This window comes from Berghia stephanieae, chromosome 12 (genome assembly GCF_034508935.2).
Source record: "Berghia stephanieae isolate SIO BIC M18660-M18661 chromosome 12, UCSD_Bste_1.3, whole genome shotgun sequence".
NCBI lineage: Eukaryota > Metazoa > Mollusca > Gastropoda > Nudibranchia > Aeolidiidae > Berghia > Berghia stephanieae.
In genome coordinates, this window is record NC_088371.1 from 27,060,994 (window position 1) to 27,081,278 (window position 20,285).

Consider the following 20,285-nt stretch of genomic DNA (forward strand, 5'->3'; position numbering starts at 1 on the left):
AATCTTAATGGTTTTATGGCTTTCAATTGTGCATGCAACATCACCAAAAAGTAACTCCACTCTCCCCTCCAATCTCGCCTCCACACTCCACACCTCATCTCCCTTCCCTTTCTCGGAGAGAGAGAGAGAGAGAGAGAGAGAGAGAGAGAGAGAGAGAGAGAGAGAGAGAGAGAGAGAGAGAGAGAGAGAAAGAAAGAAGATAAGAGGTAGAGAGAGAATAAGAGGAGGGAGAGAAGAGAGAGAGAGAGAGAGAGAGAGAGAGAGAGAGAGAGAGAGAGAGAGAGAGAGAGAGAGAGAGAGAGAGAGAGAGAGAGACCCAATTTTGCATAAAACAGACACACATTTTTAAGATTAAACATACAAACGACCGACTTCTTTCATAAAAGAATGATACAAAGTCACAAAAGCTTTTCAGTTCTGTAGTTACATACGTCCTGTTGGACAATTGCTCCTACTTTGCCTCATCAGGAAACCCATTCAGAAGAATTCTCCGAACACACCACCTAACAAGGATCTCATATCAAAATGCAATCTGACTATCTGTATCATATCTTTGTTGAGATCTGTTCCGGGAATGAATGAAGAAACAAACCAATGATAGAGACAAATAGATAGAAAGATAGACAGATACATGGTTGTATGGAATTATATATATATGTGGATAGATAGACAGATAAATGAATAAACTGATACATCAATAAATTAATTAATAAATTGATGACCGAATTAATGAATCAATATATTGATAAAAAAAGTTATTTAATTAATGAGTGAATAAAAATGAATGAATAAATAAATCAATCAAGAAATAAAGAAACAAATTAACAAGATAAGTAGATGAGATAATAAGAAAGAAACATGTAAATTATATAATGAAGGAATAAATATAATAAATATAATTACCATTATTATTATGGTTTAAGATATCCATCATTCAACACCTCTCATCACCATATTTGCCTTCCACTTATCACTGCCTCCGCTTAACCAGTTAATTGTCGTAATCTGCAAAAGCACGCATTAAAAAATTTGGCCAGAAAACTCGACCTTCAAATATCGATCGATTAAATTGACCCTCATCTTGGCAAAAACTCTCAAACCTGGGACTTTACGAGGCCCCAGGTTTGAGAGTGTTTGCCAAATTGAGGGTCATTTAAATCGATCGATATTTGAAAGGCGAGTTTTCTGGCCAAACTTTTAAATACGTGTCTGTCCAGAGTACGGCAGTTAACTGGTTAATCCCCAGAGGATGTCAAGAATGTTCGTATGAGATAAAATTACGTGTCGACAACAGCCACCACTTATCATGGAATTCATACTCAAAATGTAATATAAATGATATAGAATATACAGATAGAGCTTTCTAGAATGACGTCATACCGGAATGAGTTCACAGATTTTCTACAGTCTCAACTTTAAAAAAAGATAATATTGTTCATTGTTTACATGTGACCCGCCGCCTCAAAATGGTATTATGTCTGGATGATTTGGATGCTCAAAATGGAATTAACTGACAAAATATGAGACGTGGGCTGGGTTTTTGTCTAGGTGCACTACTTAGAAGGTCTGATCACCGAACGCAATTATCAGCCGTCAGCCTGACTTAACATTGTTGTAATGGACAATATTTTGCGTTGGTTTGAGACTATTTCCGTTACAATGAAGAGACCATAACATTACTGGTTATCAGACATGCAAATAAGTACACATCGGGTTTTGTACATTATTGAGGACGGTAGATGCAGTTTCTTGAAGTGAGAAAAACAAACATTCCACAGGTCTTGTTAGTTTAACTTTAAAATCGCTAATTTTAGACTCAGGACCAGGCACTGTCGACCGAAACGCCATATAATATGTGACCCATCGTCTCAAAACGGTATTATTTCGGAACGAAGGCCGACTTTAATGTTAAACTGGTCAAAAATATAAATTGTTGGCATTAGCACCCTAAAATATGGTATCCATTCTCCTCAATAAAACAGACAAGCTCAACACAAGTCTGATATTTCTGGCTATAAATTCAATTTTCAACATCTTAACCATCCCGACTTAATACCGTTTCGAGGCAAAGGTTCACATATTATCTACTCAAAATTTAGCTGTGGAGATAATGGCGTGTCGTGTATTCTTGCCATAGAGACAATGAAACTGTACCTCGTGTGTTCCAGGCGTGACCCGCTGTGTTATGTGGCTTATTGGCCTCCGGACCCGGATATCAGTAAGGAACTCTGGTCATGCCGATGAACTTTGGAGGACCTTAGAATTCGTTACCAGTATAGGAGTCAAGCTTTGACCTACCTTGGGGAACGCGAAAAGATGAAGAAGATTGTCTGGCACAGAGCTGCCTACTTGAAATTTCAGAAATTCGTAGTTTCCCAGGGGAAATAAAAGTCACCATAGAAATAACTTTATACATTAGATTGCCCTCATCTTGATCCCCAAAAAATGCTCCAAAGTCCGAAATATCGGTTCTCTGGAATGGCCCTTTCATTTTCAATAAGATTTATTGAGTCAAAGTCACATTTAAAGCTCTGCAGCCGGAGCCAAAAATCGTAATTCTACGAATTTTTCGCAGTACGAGGCAGGTCCGGTCTGGCATCTTGTTCACATATGACACTGTTTTGAGACGATGGGTTCAGTGTCATAATATGCGATTTCCGTTTCTTTTCATAAAAAAATGACCCCCTATCTTGTCAAAATAATTCAAACCTGGGACTTCCTAAAAGTTCCAGGTTTGAGAGATTTGACAAGATTAGGGTCATTTTAATCAATCGATATTAACAAGACGCGTTTTCAATTGCTTTTATATCCGATTGTAGGTGTGGGTTCCAAACTGCACGGGAATAGTCTAAGATGGATCTTATGAGTGTTGAGTAGGCAGTTTCTTATAGAATGAAATAGATCACTCACTATCTCGCACCAAAAATAAGAATTTCCATAAATAGAAACGAGAAGACTCAATCTCCTTGAGTGTCGATTCCATGCCAATGCCTTCTTATCGCCTAAGTATCGTATCGAGTCCATGTCAAAAGTAAGTAAACGATCAACGTCTGAGGACAGATCCTGGTTTTCTTCTTCGTCGTTGGTCGATCGTTTAGAATCGGAGAACGTAATCGTTTACTTGCAGTTTTGTCAAGCTTAACAAATACTCGCTCAAATAGTTAGATTCAGCAAAGGAGCGTTTAAAAAGAAAAGAAAAAAAAAAAAAGAAGATAAATGACTACCCTAAGCGTGTAAAGCAACTTTCTGTGTCCCGAGTATACTTGTGGCTGGATGACCGATCCTGGTTTTCTTCCTCGTCGTTGGTCGATAGTTTAAAATCGGAGAACGCAATCGTTAACTTGCAATTTTGTCAAGCTTAACAAATACTCACATAGAGATTCAACAAAGGGGCGTTTAAAAAGAAAAAGAAAAAACCCAGATAAATGGCTGTCCCGAGCGTGAAAGCAACTTTCTGTGTCCGAAGTATCCAACCCTAGAGTTGCGACACCATTGCCAGAACTGCCTCGTACTATGAAATATTCGTAGAATTACGAATTTTTGGCTCCAGCTTCAGAGCTGCATTCGCTTCTCTGACTCAATAAATCTTTTTGAAAATGAAAATTTAGTTCCTTAGATCTTATATTCAGGACTTTGGTGCATTTGCGTATCACGGTGATGGCAAATTATTGCTTTGTAAAGCTATTTTTCGTCACTTTTTCACACCCCCCCCCCCCCCCCCTGTAAACTACTTTTTAAATATTTCAAGTTGGCAGCTCTGGCCATTACCGACATATTCCATGAAGGAATAATATAGATAGCCTATCAGACATACTTCTGGTATCAACTCTAATCACCCGTGATTTCCACAGAGATGCAAATTGGGTGTTAATAATCCTGACCTAGGAAGAAAAGAAAAAACAGAACAAAACAACAACAAACGAACAAAACAACAACAAAAAAGCAAACAAACAAAAAACTCCTCCGTTAAATGCCGATTGATTAAAATTGACCCTCACCTTGTCAAGAACTCTCAAACCTGGGACTTCTTGGAAGTACCGCGAGTAAGTCCTAGATTTGATAGTTTAGTTGAGGGTTGATATTTGAATGATGAGTTTTCTGGCCATAATTTTTGTAAAACGAGGTAAGGCAGGTATTCTGATTAACCAGTTAATTGTCGAACTCTGGAAAAATACGTATTTAAAAATTTGGCCAGAAATCTCGTCCTTTCAATATCGATCGATGAAATCGACCCTCATCTTGGCAAAAACTCTCAAACCTGGGATATTGGGAAGACTTCGTGAACCCAGGTTTGAGAGTTTTGCCAAGATAAGGGTCATTTTAATCGATCGATATTTGAAGGACGGGTTTTCTGACCAAATATTTAAATACGAGTTGTTCCCAGCGTGCGGCAGTTAACTGGTTAGAGTCGAAAGCAGATTAAACGTGAGCTTTTATATAGGGCAATATCCACTAAACATGCTCAAAACGCATTACAAAGTGTCCCTGACCAAATGTAACACTAGACTTAACATGTAGAATGAGACATGACTCCTGTCAGGCGAAATTACAATATTTTTTCGACAGATACAACGCTGTTATCGGCCAGGTACTCATTTTACACCTGAGTACGGTGAGAGAATATGAGAAAAGAGTCTTTTCCAAGGACTCGACTATGCGCTGAGCGAAGCTCGAACCCAAGACCTTCCGATCCGAAAGCGAGTGTCATACCACAAGACCACATGGCCACACGTTAAAGGGCCAATAGCGGCAGACTACTTCTCTACTTTTCGTTTCTCTTGACGTCCTCATAACATGTCCCGACTGTACATTATGGCGGGTAGTCTATCACACATTTGTGAAAAATTTTGAAAAAAATTATGTGTATTTCAACCGACGTATACTTATTTGTAGGTCTGATAACCCAATTCCTTATGGGCTCATTGTTGTAATGGGAGTCTCAAAAAAAAAAAATAATGCGCAAAAGGTCCATTACAATAATATTAAACTAGGCCCATAAGTGGTTCGGATGTCAGACCTGCATATATGTACACGTCGATTTCAACGTATGTACTTTAGTTTCGCGTAGTATTATATTCTATTGCGACGGAGGCAGTTTTAATTGTATTAAATCACTCAAATATTTATTTATATCCCCCCCCCCCCCCCCCCCCCCCCGGCGCTATTAAATTTTTAAAAAATGGTTTAAATAACCAATTTGTTCAAAAGTATTCAAACGCACTTTTATTTGTTCCCAGTGTAAATCGCTCTGTCTGGTGTTAATTTGTTTTATTGTACTGGGTAAATATCGTGATGCAAAGCAGTGTGTCCTACTGTATGCAGTATTAAGAAACATTTTGCTTTCATTATTTAAATTGACACAAGTCTTTCAACAAGCACGTTTGATTTCCTAATGACACACCGACAGTGTCCCGGGATGAGAGTTTGCTTTGGTGAAATGATAACATTATTATTTGCTTTGGTGAAATGATAACATTATTATTTAAGTAAGACTAGGGTTTAAGTACATAATATCGTTTTCATTATTAATATTATAAATGTCTGACCTAGTTGTGGATCGTGGAGGATTTTATCAACCTCTTACACGCCCAGTTCGCTTTCAATCTAAGTTTTTTATAAAAATTTATATTATTTATAAACATAAAATAAAATCATCTTTATTTCTCAAGGGGGAGGTGGGGGGGGGGGGGGGGGCGAAGTGGCCGAGCGGTTAAGGCATGGTACAGTGACCCGGAAGGTCCCGGGTTCGAGCCTCGCTTCACATCACATTCGTTTTTTTTTCCTTGGGCAAGATTATTAACCCCCATTATGCTCACTTGGACAACATGGGTGATTCCTGTTGACATCAGACATCTTGTTTGATGAGTCATCTAATATTCCTTCGCGGAATGCCTAGGCGTGATATCGTGGCGGAAGGGCATAATTTTTTAAATATTTTTTCTCCTCATGGAATTTTTGTCCCTATTTTCCTTTAAGATCCATCTCCAAAAAAAAAAACAAAAAAAAAAAAAAACAAAACAAAACAAAAAACAAACAAACAAACAAACAAACAAAGAAAGGCCTAAAATTCCCAGTAGCGCTGCATGCAGAATTACCAATACGCGCTAATTGCTCAATGTGGGGAAAAGAACAGTGAGCGGGGCTCTTGTCTCGAGATGTACCTCAGAAGAAAAACATTTCCCTTCGGATAAAAAGGGACTCATATTCATTTGGGTTATTATTTTTTATGTCACACACACACACACACACAAACACACACACACACACACACACACACACACACACACACAAACTGAGAGAAATGATTTTTTTTTTTTAAATTAAATCAATCATATCTTGCCTTTAAAGGATTAATAAAGCGGAATTCTATAATTAAGTCTGGAGTGGAGTAGTTGTAGTAGTAGCTCTACTTAATACTTCATATACTGACGTGCTTTGACGTAACACAATTAATTTGGTTTTTCGTTTCAGCACAAAGTTTTACTATAAATTTCGATTGACTAAGCTGTTCTCCGCCCCCCACAAACACACACGCACACGCACAATCACAATCACACACAACTTGTGAATAAAACTCATAAAACACCTCGACTGGTGATCGAAACTCAAACCTTCTGATTACCGGTCAGACGCGCTACCATATTATGGTAGCACGTCTGACCGATAATCAGAAGGTCTGGAAAATGTGAAAGCATGTTATGTCATGTCTCGTGTTGCATGTTTTGTGTTGCTGTTGGCTTGGGACGCCACTTTGAGCACAGTTTCTGGATATTGTGCTGTTGTAAAAGATCACTTTTTTGTTTATCCTTGTTCTTGAATACTTGATTTTGCCGTGATCGTTGTGTGGCTGTCTTGCCGAGAGGGAGTTCAGCACAGTGGGGTAGACTAAATAAGAACGTAAGGGCCTCACTTAGCTCCAAATGATACCAAAAACTGAGATACTCATACATAACATACAAGAATGCCGATACAGATAGAAACTGCCAATCATATAGATACGTATTTCAGACATGCCTAGTACTACGAAACATTCGTAAAAATACGAATTTTGGCTCCAGCTACAGAGCTTCATCGGTCTCTTTGACTCAATAAATGTTGTTGAAAAGGAAAGTCCAGCGTCTTAGAACCTATATTCAGGATATTGGAGCAATTTTAGACCATGCTGAGAGCAAATTGTTTATTTCTAAAAGTCAATTTTTCTTCTTTTCCCTTGGACACTGCGATTTTTTGACATTCAGGTAGGCAGCTCAGGTCTTTTAACCCTCTCCTTACCACCTGCAGCAAAATCGTCACATTTGTTACGAGACAATGTACATTTTTCTTATTCAGAGTTATTTTGTTTATCATAAACTTTGAAGAATGATCTCTATTTGATTAATAAGAACATAAGGTTGTTTTGTAGATAGCTTGTTTGAGTTTTTTTTTAAACCAATTTTTCTGCTGGGTAAGCCTGCCATTTTGGGAAAGTACTGAAAATGATCGGTAAGGAGAGAGTTAAGGAGATAAATACCTTTTTTTTAAATTATTAGATTTTTGTTATTGTTTTATTTCCATTATTTTACTTTATTTTCAGGAAAGAACTCACCCGTTGCACAAGGAGTTACACCACTACATAGCCTGTGTCAGAAGTAAGTCAGTTTGTGTATGTTGTAGTACGTGACCAATCCTCTCAAAACGGTATATTATTGTGTCTGCTTGTAACTCGTGTTTCAAATTGAATGTTCATTTTAAATTTGTACAATTGAAAGTTAAAATAAGTATCTCAATTGAAGGGACAGAGTTTTGTTTCCCGCAGGTTAACATTACTTTTTCCTATCAGTCGGTCATTAAATTTATTATTCTTTATAAAATCTGTGGGTGGCTGATAAAACCCGGAAAAATGCGCTCATTTCAAAAATTGAGTTATGTATGCAGGGGTGTAGACATCTTTCTGATCATTTAGCACTTTGAATTATCGTTCTATGTCTATTAGAACCCAAGTTTTTTTCTGAATAAAATTTGTTGCTATGGGAAACACTTTATTTTGGCTCATATCTCGAATCGAAGCTTGCCGCATCTTCCTCGGTTTTCTCAGCCAGCCTCACAAATTATAATTCATCCCTACACAATAATACTACAATGATACGGTTGGTCACGTGTAATGATTACTTTTTCTCTCGTGTCTTGTCCATCTCTTTGGGGGTAGGGGGGGGGGAGGGGGGCGATAGCTCAGTGGTAGAGCACTCGCCTCACTAGCAAAGGGGCCTGTATCGATCATTGGGGTTCAGTACTATACTATTCACAGTTCGCTTTCTTTTCTTTTGTTTTTTGAACAAGCTTGTATGAATGAAACGGTGCCAGACAAATCAAGGAAGAAAATAAAATCAGTCTGCCTCGACTTGGGATTGAACCTCAGACCTCCTGATTACCGGTCATACGTGCTACCATTACACCACATTTTCTTTCCTGACGGTTTTTTGGGAAGGGGGGGGGGGGGGCAGAGGGGCAGTTTCAAACTATGTATAGAAGACTGCGGTCTGTCCGTCGGTCTGCTTCTTCAATCTGTCTCCTACACCGATCTTTGTTTTTATAATCCCATGGCGCTCTCTGGATTTGAGAAAGTCAGTAACGGAGCTGATGCATCCTTCTCGGATGACCAGGATGCGGCAGGCTAATCCATTTTCACCATCAAGACAAATTGACACAATAGTGTTGCATTCTAATACGAATTGACTCATTTCTGTATCTTTATTAATTTATTTATTTATTTATATTTCTTGCCTTTGTCTCTCTCTCTCTCTCTCTCTCTCTCTCTCTCTCTCTCTCTCTCTCTCTCTCTCTCTCTCTCTCTCTCTCTCTCTCTCTCTCTCTCTTTAAATTCAAACTTGTGGATGGATGAAAGATTGATGGATGGAACAAACAGATGAATGGATGAAGGAATTTACAGACAGATAGATAGATGGGTGGATTAATGGACAGATGGATGGATAGATGGATTGACAGACAAATGGATGTGTGGATGGATGGATGGATTGACATAGACAGAAAAGATGGATGAGCTGAGAGCAGCAGCGTCCTAGACTGAGAGAGATGCTGCAAGTCATAATTACTCTGGTTGGAAAACTAACGCCCATTTACTCCTTTTCTTTGACAAAACAGTTTTTTGTTTGTTGGTTTTTTGTTTTTGTTTTTTGCCTTTCCTTTTTTTTTTCATTTTGGCCATAAATTTTTATTCAATTATCGACCGATTAATCCGATTGCACTTGTCAAATAGTTTGATTGATTAATTTTTATTTCTTTAAAGGTAGAGGATCAACGCAATGGATCGATAATATGAATGATAAGTTTTCTGGCCAAAATGATATAAGTTGTATGTCAGTACAGCTTTAACCGTACATAACCGTTATCTCAAAGGACAGATTCTGGCGTACTCTGGAAAAACCCAATTTAAAAAATTTGGCCAGAAAACTCGTTCTTCAAATATTGGTCGATCTAAATGACCCTCATCTTGACAAAAAATCACACACCTGGGGACTTTGCAAAGTCTCAGGTTTGAGAGTTTTAGCCAAGATGAAGGTCATTTAAATCGATCGATATTTGAAGGACGAGTTTTCTGGCCAAATTTTCAAAATATGTGTTTTTCCAGAGTACAGCACATAGATGGCTATGTTACGTTAAAATGAGTGTAAATTACCTTCATTATTTTATTAATGTGAGTGCGTGCGTGCGTGTTTGTAAATATGTGTTTGTGTGTGTGTGTGTGTGTGTGTGTGTGTGTGTGTGCGTGCGTGCGTGCCTATGCGCGCGCGGCGTGATGTGTGTTGGAGGAGGCGTTTATTTTTTTTTTTTAATGTTCGTTTTGTTTTTATCTCATGGGGTTTGGGATTTGTGTTATTTGTTGGGTTTTTTAAAAAAGATTTTGTTTTGGTTGCAGCCTGTATCCTAACGCTAACATTTTGGTCGCTAACGCAATATGACATCAGGGGAACAGCTGATATTATGTGTATTATATATTATGAACGATTTACCTCGAGGCTGGGTGACTAATCAAAGGGAACTAGACGCGTTGTGTTTCACCCATTGCTCTCTATATACGTCTCTAGTTTGCTATGGTTTTACCAACAACAACAGTCGTGACGTCACTTCCCTCGTAATGACGCATAGTAACTTAGTAACTGGTTCTAAACTATTGGAACAATGGCGGATGACCTTTTGAAATACTTCTCCGGCGAGCATAAAAGTGTATCCAGAGGAGAAAAACATTGTAAATTTGATCATGTTTTGACTTTTATTATATTCTGATCACAAATGACATGTTAAAAAGTTCTAGCCAGCATGAAGAATGACTATTGAATCCTATTACCACCTGGTGATTAAGGTTATACACCTGCTATAAAATACACGTTGCCGTCACTATTATATTTGACAAGTCAACTTTTTAACTTTTGACATTTTTAACAATAGCAGACACAGCAGACACTGGGTGGGGTTCCTGACCCCCCCCCCCGTAGTGGGCAGGGAGGTACTTACTGTGTCTTCTATCCCCATATATCTGTTTTCCAACTGACTTTCTGTCTTTGCTTGGTTTTGTCCTGGCCCTGGCCAGATACCCTGACTGGGAGGGAAACAGTCAAATATATAGTTAGAATTTTGGGAGATGATATTTTTTTCCTTGTAAATCATCTCTCTGGTATGCATTGCATTATATGATTTGTAAACATTTGAGTGCATTCCTCTTAGTGGCGATCTGTGCTTGTGTCTGGATGAGACTTTTAGGTGATCTCAAACTAAGTACTTTGATAGTGTGCTCTTGGAATCTACATCTGTTTTCCTATTTGAACCTATTCCCTTCGTCTTACCTTGTCTTGGGTGCTTTAATTGGAATTCTAGAACTTTTTACTTTCCCATTTCCTTCCTTTTTACTGGCGCTGATATGACCTAAATGTGTTGCAAGTGCCGTAAAACCCTTTAAAACAAAACAAAAAAAGCAATAGCAGACATGCTTCATCGCAGAATCCATCGCGCTAACGTATAGGTAGGAACCATGGCCGAAGAAGCTAGAACAAAGTCGGCTATGTGGTCTAATGGTATGACTCTCGCTTTCGGATCGGAAGGTCCTGGGTTCGAACCTCGCTCGGCGCATAGTTGAGTCCTTGGAAAAGGCTCTTTACTCACATTCTCTTACCGTACCCAGGTGCCTGACCGTTAACAACGTTGTCTCTGTCGGGAAGAAAATTGTAATTTCGCCTAACGGGCGTCATGTCTCGTTCTACTTGTTACGTGTTGCTGTTATTCAGGGACCATTTGTAAAGCGCTTTGAGCACGTTTAGTGGATACTGCGCTATATTAAAGCTCATTTAAAAAAAAAGTCGGGTCCCGGTAGCTCAGGTGGCAGAGCACTCGCAGACCTGCCTAGTACAACGAAAAATTCGTAGAAATACGAACTTTTGGCTCCAGCTACAGAGCTGCATAGGTTTCTTTGACTCAGTAAAACATGTTGAGAAGGAAAGTCTAGCTTCTTAGAACCTACATTAAGGATATTGGAGCATTTTGGATAATGCTGAGATGAAATTGTTAATTTCTAAAGCTGTCTTAAGTGAATTTTTCTTCTTTTCCCTTGGAAACTACGAATTTTTGGAAATTTCAAGTAGACAGCTCTGCATTCGCCTTAAAAGCAAAGAGACCAATATCGATTCTGGGTGCAGTCGAGAGTTTGTTTTTTAATTCCCGACCCCCCTTCCCACTCAGCAGTTACTTGTCACCTGGGTCCGTTAAATATCACGTTAATTTGGCATGCGTTGTTTTTTTTTTCTTCAATAGACTGTCGTCCTATCAAAAGGGTTACACGAATTTTCCCCTATCCTTTTAAGGATACATAAACCGGGATAAACTCCGGCTCATTGGACCTTAATGATTTGATTTGATCTTTACTCTGTGCGGCTATGTGGTCCTGTGGTATGACACTCGCTTTTGGATCGGAAGGTCCTGGTTTCGAGCCTCGCTCGGCGCATAGTTAACTCCTTGGAAAAGGCTCATTACTCATATTCTCTAAAGCGCTTTGATCAAGTTTAGCGGATATTGCGCTATATAAAAGCTCACGTTTAAAGTTTTACTTTAGATCAAAATACAATCCCAAGTGTAAGAGGTTTTACGGTCTTTGCTTCGTCCCCGACAGGTACCGAGTTCGATCACCCGCCGCTGCTCTGTGTGGCCTTGAGCAATTCGCGGCGCTGCACTGCGACTGACGCCTGGATTATTCCAGTCTTTTCTTGGAAAAGACCCTAGAGACACATTTCCCCTATGTGATGAAAAAGGGAATTTGCTTACTTTACTTTGCTTATGTATGGAATGCGCTACAATCCTTTCGATTGTTCCACCCCTTGATCTACCAGTCATTTTAAGACTTTGTTCTTTTCCGAATTAACGTGTTGATGTTCCCGTAAAGCGCTCTGAGCACTTCTTCGCGATATTATGGTAGAGCGCCCAACAAATAGTCAGAATGTATTATTAATACATTCATTAACTTTTTGGCAACCCCTTCACTCAGACATAGACCGTCTAATACCAGTTTGACGCGGTAGGTTACAAATGTTGTGTATTTGTGTGTGTGTGTGTGGGGGGGGGGGGGTGGTTGTTGTGATATTATTGTTAGCGCACCAATTATCGACTTCACACATTTCGTTGTGGATCAATAAATACCCCGGCGACCCCCACGAAGCCTTGTCTAATTTTCCTCTCCGTTGATGTCAAGGTTGTGCTGAATTTAACACAGATGTGTGGAGTTTGGGAAATATGAATATTCGCCTCAAACTGCTGGGGTTTTTTTTACAGGTCTTATAACTCAATTTGTTGTGGACTCATTGTTGTAGTAGAAATTACTCTCAAACCAACGCAAAATATTCTCCATTACAACAATGTAAAATCAAGCCCATAATTGCGTTCGGTTATCAGACCTGCAAATATGTGCCCCTGGAGGAAGATGCTTAAAAGTGAAATTACATTTTTTTTTTTTTTGGTCACTAAAAAAAGTATCCTCAATGAAACACATTCCATTTTTAGCATCAAAACCATTTTGACACAATACCGTTTTGAGGCAACGAGACACTTATTATGTCCTTTGTGTTTGTTTGGTTTTTTTAGGACGATGTATTAATTCACTCAATCCTAGAAATTTTTGCTACTTTAAAAATTGGAAAAAAAATGTATTAGAAATGAGCATGGACATAGATATTGTTATTCAACTATCATTAACATGCACAAACTAAAGACATTAGTTTCTAAAATTATAATTTGTCTCAGAAAAATGTAATAAATATGCAAGGGATAAGAGTAACCCAGGTAAACAACGGATATAGTCGGTGTTAGGGTTGAGTGAATTAATACGTAAGACAGCGTTCAATAGAGAAAATAATACCCAATGTGCATCTTGCATTTTTACATCTATTGCATAGTGTATCATCAATCATACAGTACGTTCGAACCTCAACCACCCCCCCCCCCCCCCCCCCCACACACACACACTGCGTATTTAACCCTGCAATATCAAGGGTGGTTTTCTTTCAAATCGTATTTCCCACCGTTAAAATATTACATTATCTTCTACTACTGAACTCCAGACTGGTAGAAAACGGTTACTTCAAATATCTACCAATTCAAATAATAACCCTTAACTTTGTCAAAACTCTCGAACATGAGGCTGCGAAAAGAAGTCAGGATTTAGAATTGTTGACAGATTGGATATCATTTTCCTACCTGCCTACTTCTACGAAAACTGAGAACAGTTATACGATATATTTTTTTTTTTTCACTTCAATCTTACGTATTCCTCTTCTGGCCTCGAGGCACATAGGGCATCCACCACACATCTCCATTTTTTGCGGTGCCTGTATTCCATTACATGCCTGCTTCCTTTAATTCTTTCTTCATGGTCCTTCGCCAGGTATCTTTGGGTCTTCCCCGCTTTCTCTTCCCTTCTGCACAGTACAGGGCCCATCTTGGGAAGTGACCCTTGTTTCATTCTCGCCACATGACCCAGCCAATGCCATCTTCTTCTTCTTATTTGGCTCTCAATGCTAGTGCAGTCAGCTTTCTTTAATAGATCCATTCTTTTTATTTCAATCCATATATCTTTAATTCAATTAAATTTGGTGACACAGACATTTTTTTAAAATGCCAGAGCAAATACATTAAAGGGATTTGAATGAAACGTTATGTAGGGCGAATCAGTTAAAGGCAGATTTGTTTGTCAAAAAGTTATTTATGGTGCATATGATTTTTTTTCCTCCTGCAAACTACCGCGTTTCACTATATCATGCCTACAATCATTATTTCAATCGATCGATATTAAAAGTTATAATTTTTTCTGGCCAAAAATAAATAAATAAAAGAAAATACAAAATAAAACAAAAACATTGTCAAAAGTACGACATTGTGATATTTAATTTTGACTTCAAACTCGTTGATTATATTCTTCCATTGGAGCGTGAAGACGGTATGATATATAATACAAACAGTGATTTCAAAATAAAAATGTTATCATGTCCTCCTACACAAACTCCTCATACCAACCCCCCCCCCCCCCCCCCCCCATTCCCCACCACAGATTACTTGTTCCCCACCATGCGCGCTTATAGTTATAGATAGAATGAAATCTCCCGATACCGCTCCATGTTTAAAATAAGATAATGATATAAGATAATGCTTTATTCATCCAATAGAAACGAAACTTGTTTACAAACGCGCGTGCTTGAAGTATCTGAACTAAACACAATGTTCCAAATACAAATTTTTTTTGTCACGATCATTTTAAATCAATTTGGGAGAATAATACTCTACTCATATCTCTAGAACATAAAGAACCTTTAAAATCTTGGGAATATCAAATTTAGAAATTAAGGAATAAGCACCGGTGTAAGATAAAGAACTGAACAAGTGTGTATGAAGGTAATCAGAAGGTTCGATCCCCTCAACTTATTTTTTTGGGATGTTTTTTAAAATAATTTTCTTGTATTTTTCTTTCTTGCTTTGTCTGACACCTTTCATACACACTTGTTCAGCTCTTTAAAATCTTTGGAGCTTTGTAAATAGATAGTATGACGATAATATAGCAAATTGACTTTAAAGGCATGTGATCCACTGCGCCAATCTGGTTTTACACCGGAATGAACAAACTAACCCCCCCCCCCCCCCCCCCAAAAAAAAAATATACAAACTAAAAAGCTTGAGCATTTATATTGCGCAATATCCACTAGACATGCTCTAAGCGCTTTCTAAGAGGTTTTACAAATTGACCACAACATGTTGGATGAGACTTAGTGAAGGATATTTGATAGTTTAAATTTAAAATGAAAAGAATCGGGATTGAAGTTTTGTTAAGGTAACGAAACTAAAGTCAATCACCTCAATAAAGACCCTTGTTACAACTTTTTCTTTTATAAGGTAATCGTAAAACTCATTTTAACCATCTGAGATTCACCTCGACATAATATATTATAATTATTTTTAAAATAATTATATATCCACAAATAGGCAGGCGATACTGCTAAGCAAGGTTGGTGGTGTATAACGTTTGGTGGATGATGGGGAGGGGGATAGAGGTGGTTTAATGAGGTTTCACTGTATATTAAATATAACAATGTATGCATGACTGCACTGCTATGGGCGTGAAGGACGGGAATGTGTTTACCTATATATATATATATATATATATATATATATATATATATATATATATATATATATATATATATATATATATATATATATATATATTAGGTTTAAAGCGACGTATGACTCATGTTATGCATAATATAATAGTAACACCATCTCTCTTCTTTGTTCCTATTAAAATAATATTATGGGTCAAATAAATAGTGATAACTGACGGATTGATGAGGTGATGAGCAACAAATAATTTAGAGTTGCTTTACACGGTTCAATTTTACCATTTGTATTCTTAGATTTTTGTATATAATAATATGAGAATAAGGTGGTACATATTATAACACAATTTTTAACGGAAATCGGCCATTTATTGACCTTGACTCGGTCTTTCAGCTCTCGGGTCAATGCAATTCCGATATCTGTCAAAATTCCTATATCATAACACAGTATATTTCTTATGCCTTGGTAAACGTTTGACGACCTCGGAGATTCTCTTTCGTGTTGGAGATTGGGATGATGTCGGAGGCTCAGTTATCTTGTGACAAAATTCAAACGATGTTGAGGGTAGTCAGTGACCAGGTGGGTGACATGCAGTGATGACAAAAATCTGGTCCCGACGTTATGTTCTTGAGTGAGACAAGTTACCCACATTACCTCGCTCTACTCAAGGGTGAATGATGCTTGTGATGGATATTTATTATAGTCATGGGGCGAGTTTTAAACGGGCGTGAAAATCAACATTGTCGATTTGTGTTCAGTGGAATAAAAATCTGATTACCATAAAATTGCATAATCCCCAAATTTGATGAAAATGATAACGTTTTCAATCTTCTTATAAATGGAAACGTACCATATGGAAGTATAGTATACGATTCTTACACACTTGCTTTGTGGAATTCCGGACGTGTTCCCAACTGCTTCAAATGATACTTTTTTTTAAAGAATCTGATTTTTAGTGAAATTTAACGATTTGACGTCACACATTATTATTGTAAACATGATATCATTACGCGTTACTATTTAGGGAGAGGGGTGGAATAATAGCTGTTTTTAAATAGTTTTGTTTTTTTTTGCATTCCTCTTGTGAGATTTTATTAGACCAGCCGACTTTGAGACCGTATTGACCATTGATCATCGTAATGAATTGATTCACAATTTACACACATAAAAGAGAATTGCAATTCTGTGTATCAGTATGCATGGAATTTCTATGCGCTTAGTAATCGTATATCAATTTTTTTCCCATCCTTCTTGTTGACACAAATACTGAGAGGCAAAGGAGATTTGAAAGGAAACGATATTAATTAACTTATTAGTTCAAATAGAAGAAGAAAAAAAAAAAACGATTGGAGAAGTTGACATAAAAAAGAGGCCCACTTACCTTGTCAGATTCATAAGAAGAAACGACAAAAAGGAGAGGAAAGGACTTGGTACTATTACCAAGTTAACGAAATCGACGTCGAACGACGTACGACGAACAAGAAAGCCCGGATCTGTCCTCTTATGTCACCAACTACTACTAATACTATTACTACTGGGTGACGCAAGAGGCCTTTCTTGCTCGTTGTTCGTCGTTCGACGTCAATTTCGTTAACTTGCTAATATTAAGCCTTGGAAAGGGTGGCTATCTGAAAATCAACTCTCGTTTTGAATGCGTCACTGATATTTTTTAAACTTGAAATTTATACAACTTATTCCAAATATTTATGTTGAATTTTTAAGTTTTTATGTAGAAAATTATTATAGTTTCGGAAACTACCAAAAACTGAAATTTTGATAATTTTGACCATTTTCACTTTAAAACGGATTTTCTTCGTTCTCCAAATCCCGACTTAATATCGCTTTGAGGCATGGGGTCACAAATTTAGGGACTCGTAGAGCGTTACAGACAAAAACATTTTAATAAGGAAGAAATTGGATCCTGTCCCCGCAAGCATCAAGAACGCGCAAAATTAAATTAAAAGTATCTCTCTTCTTCACCAACAAAACCTTGGCAGAGTAATGTTGACAACTGATCAATGGCTTAAATTAAAACCATTTAATGCCTATAATACACAATGTACCCCTTTCGTTTTTACAATGATGAAGTCTGTATTATATTATTAATATAAGCAATGAAAGATATTGTGCGTAGAAAGGCCTTGTTTGAATATGCGCATGTTTATGATTGTTTTTCTTTTTTAATTTCCATAACTGGACAGAAACGGAAGCTTCTTTTATTTATTTATCGGTTTACCTATCTTATCTTTCTTATACTTATCTATCTATCTATCTATCTATCTATCTATCTATCTATCTATCTATCTATCTATATATTTATTCTCGCCTCGTCTTTTTACTCATTCTCCAACAACGTTGTTTCGTCCAGAATTCATGGAGTCATCAGGGAGGTCGTTTAGAGGTGTCTGGGAGAAATACCATATCTATCTATCTATCTATCTATCTATCTATCTATCTATCTATCTATCTATCTATCTATCTATCTATCTATCGGTCTGTCTGTCTGTCTGTCTGTCCATAAATACATACATCCGCCTATCCATGTATGTATTTAATTAATTAATTAATTAATTAATTAATTAATTAATTAAACACATGGAGCAATATCAGCTCTGGACAATGTAAATAGGAACACTCTGCTCGATGTAATAAAACTAATACTGTATGTACTATAAACTTGCCACACGGAATGTCTTGTCGTGGTCTAGTCAGTAAGTAGTAGTTATACGGTCAATTCTATTGACTTAGCCGGTCATAAATAATTGCTGTGACTGTTTGTTGCGTTTGCCGGGTTTGCCAAACCTGTTTCTGAGGACATACAACCAACCACAAAACGGCCGTACTCTGTCTGAGAGAAAAATGTAAAAAACATTAAAAATAATTTGGCCGGAAAACTCGTCCTTCAATTATCGATGGATTCAAATGACCTTCATCTTGTAAAATAAATAAATAAATAAATAAATAAATAAATAAATAAATAAATAACTCTCAAACCTGGGCCTTCATTAAATTCGCAAGTTTGAGAGTTTTTGGCTAGATAAGAGTCGTTTTAATTGATCGATATTTGAAGGACGATTTTTCTGGCCAAAATTTTTTAAAGGGTTTTTCTCAAGAATCGGACAGAATAATCAATGTACACAGGACGATGATAAAACACTTTTTTAAAATACAGCTGTATATTTAGTTTGACCAAAAAGCCTATAATGTACATCAAATTATATCGATTGATTAAGATGGCCCTCAGTTTGCCGAAAAAAGAACATGTTTTAGTTTTAGTTTGTTTTGTTTGTTTTGTTTTTTTCATTTTGGCCAGAAAACTTGTATTAACAAATTATCGACCCATTAAAATGACCTCTACCCTAGGACTTCATATACTCTATAGATGTCACTGCCTCTACCCCATTATGTTTAAAAGAAAAGTTCCAAACCTGGAGTCTCGGGTTTGAAACTTTTTAGTGAACAAACAGAGGTAGAGGTCATTTTAATGGGTCGATAATTTTTTAATACAAGTTTTCTAGCCAAAATGAAAGCAAACAAAATTAAAAAAAAATAAAAAAATACAAAAAAAATAAAACATGTTCTTTTGTTGGCAAGAGTCTACTAACTACCGACGCATTATTTTTTGTTTGAGACTGTGATTAAATTCGTCCGCCCAATTACCTTCATCCTCTAAGCCCCCCCCCCCCCCCCCCCCCCATATTTATGTCTGTTGTGATTAATTCATCAGTACCTTAATAAAACATTACAAAATTAAACGACATGGAATTTAATAAAATCCCCTTAATTCAGCCTCAGGGGATTCTATCTCAAGAAACCCTGGCGTTAGCCGCAGTGCTGCCCAGTTAAATGAGCGATTCAAAGGTTTATTTTTCAGGCGAATGAAAATATAAAGCATACATTAACATAATATCCAATTGACAAATCAAAAGAGGTGAAATCAATAATTAACTGAAGCAAACAAAATAAGGTAGATTAATAAATTAATTAATCAATCAATTAATACATTAATAAATAAATAAATAAATAAATTTGACTGATATATTGATCCGTTTCGTATCTAGAAATTATTACCAAATTTTGACTCCTATTTCAGAACTTCATGAGCGTCTCTTAAGTAATTAAAACTTGTTGAAAATGAAAGTTTATGTCAGTCTACTTAATTGTAAGTATTTTGATGTGCTTTTCAATCCTTGTATTTCGACTACAATTTTTATCACCAAAAACTACGAATTTTTAAATTTTCAAGCAAGGATGTGCCTAAATTTGAATTTTTAGGCTAAGTTTGTAATTTTGAATTTTTAAGCTCAGTTTGTAAATTTGAATTTTTAAGCTAAGTTTGTAAATTTGAAGTTAACATAAATGCCTTCTATGTGAAGAGAGTGGGTTGGTTTTTTTTTTCTTTTTCAAAATTAGTTTAATTTCTTCATAATGATAACTATAACTTTTAAACTTAAAAATAAATCAATCTTTTTCTTTATCTGGTTCATTCCTAATACCGTCGTGAGGCGACGTTTTTCATGTCAGGAAATGTAAATGTTGCTGCTCGAAGCTCGAAGAAATAAATAAAAAAGTGAAATTGAATGTAAGCTTCAATTGAATTACAAAAACAGATCAAATGAACGTTTCGGGTTTCCCCTTTATCA

The 20,285-nt window shown here is 36.9% G+C and overlaps 2 protein-coding genes across 3 annotated transcripts in view; one reads left to right on the forward strand and one right to left on the reverse strand.

The window, feature by feature from the left end:
- Positions 1 to 983, reverse strand: part of LOC144958108 (uncharacterized) — a 13,072-nt gene extending 12,089 nt beyond the window's left edge. Inside the window, exon 1 of the mRNA XM_078889766.1 lies at positions 904 to 983. Coding sequence (XP_078745892.1) covers positions 904 to 934 — 31 coding nt within the window. The 5' untranslated portion in view covers positions 935 to 983. The remainder of the gene's footprint in view (positions 1 to 903) is intronic.
- Positions 1 to 20,285, forward strand: part of LOC144958107 (myc box-dependent-interacting protein 1-like) — a 103,832-nt gene that overhangs the window by 20,210 nt on the left and 63,337 nt on the right. For both annotated transcript variants that reach the window (XR_013642336.1, XM_078889765.1), the window contains exon 3: positions 7,574 to 7,628. Coding sequence is in view for 1 of the 2 variants with exons in the window: in XM_078889765.1 (XP_078745891.1) it covers positions 7,574 to 7,628 (55 nt within the window). In the remaining variant the exon portion in view is untranslated. The remainder of the gene's footprint in view (positions 1 to 7,573; positions 7,629 to 20,285) is intronic.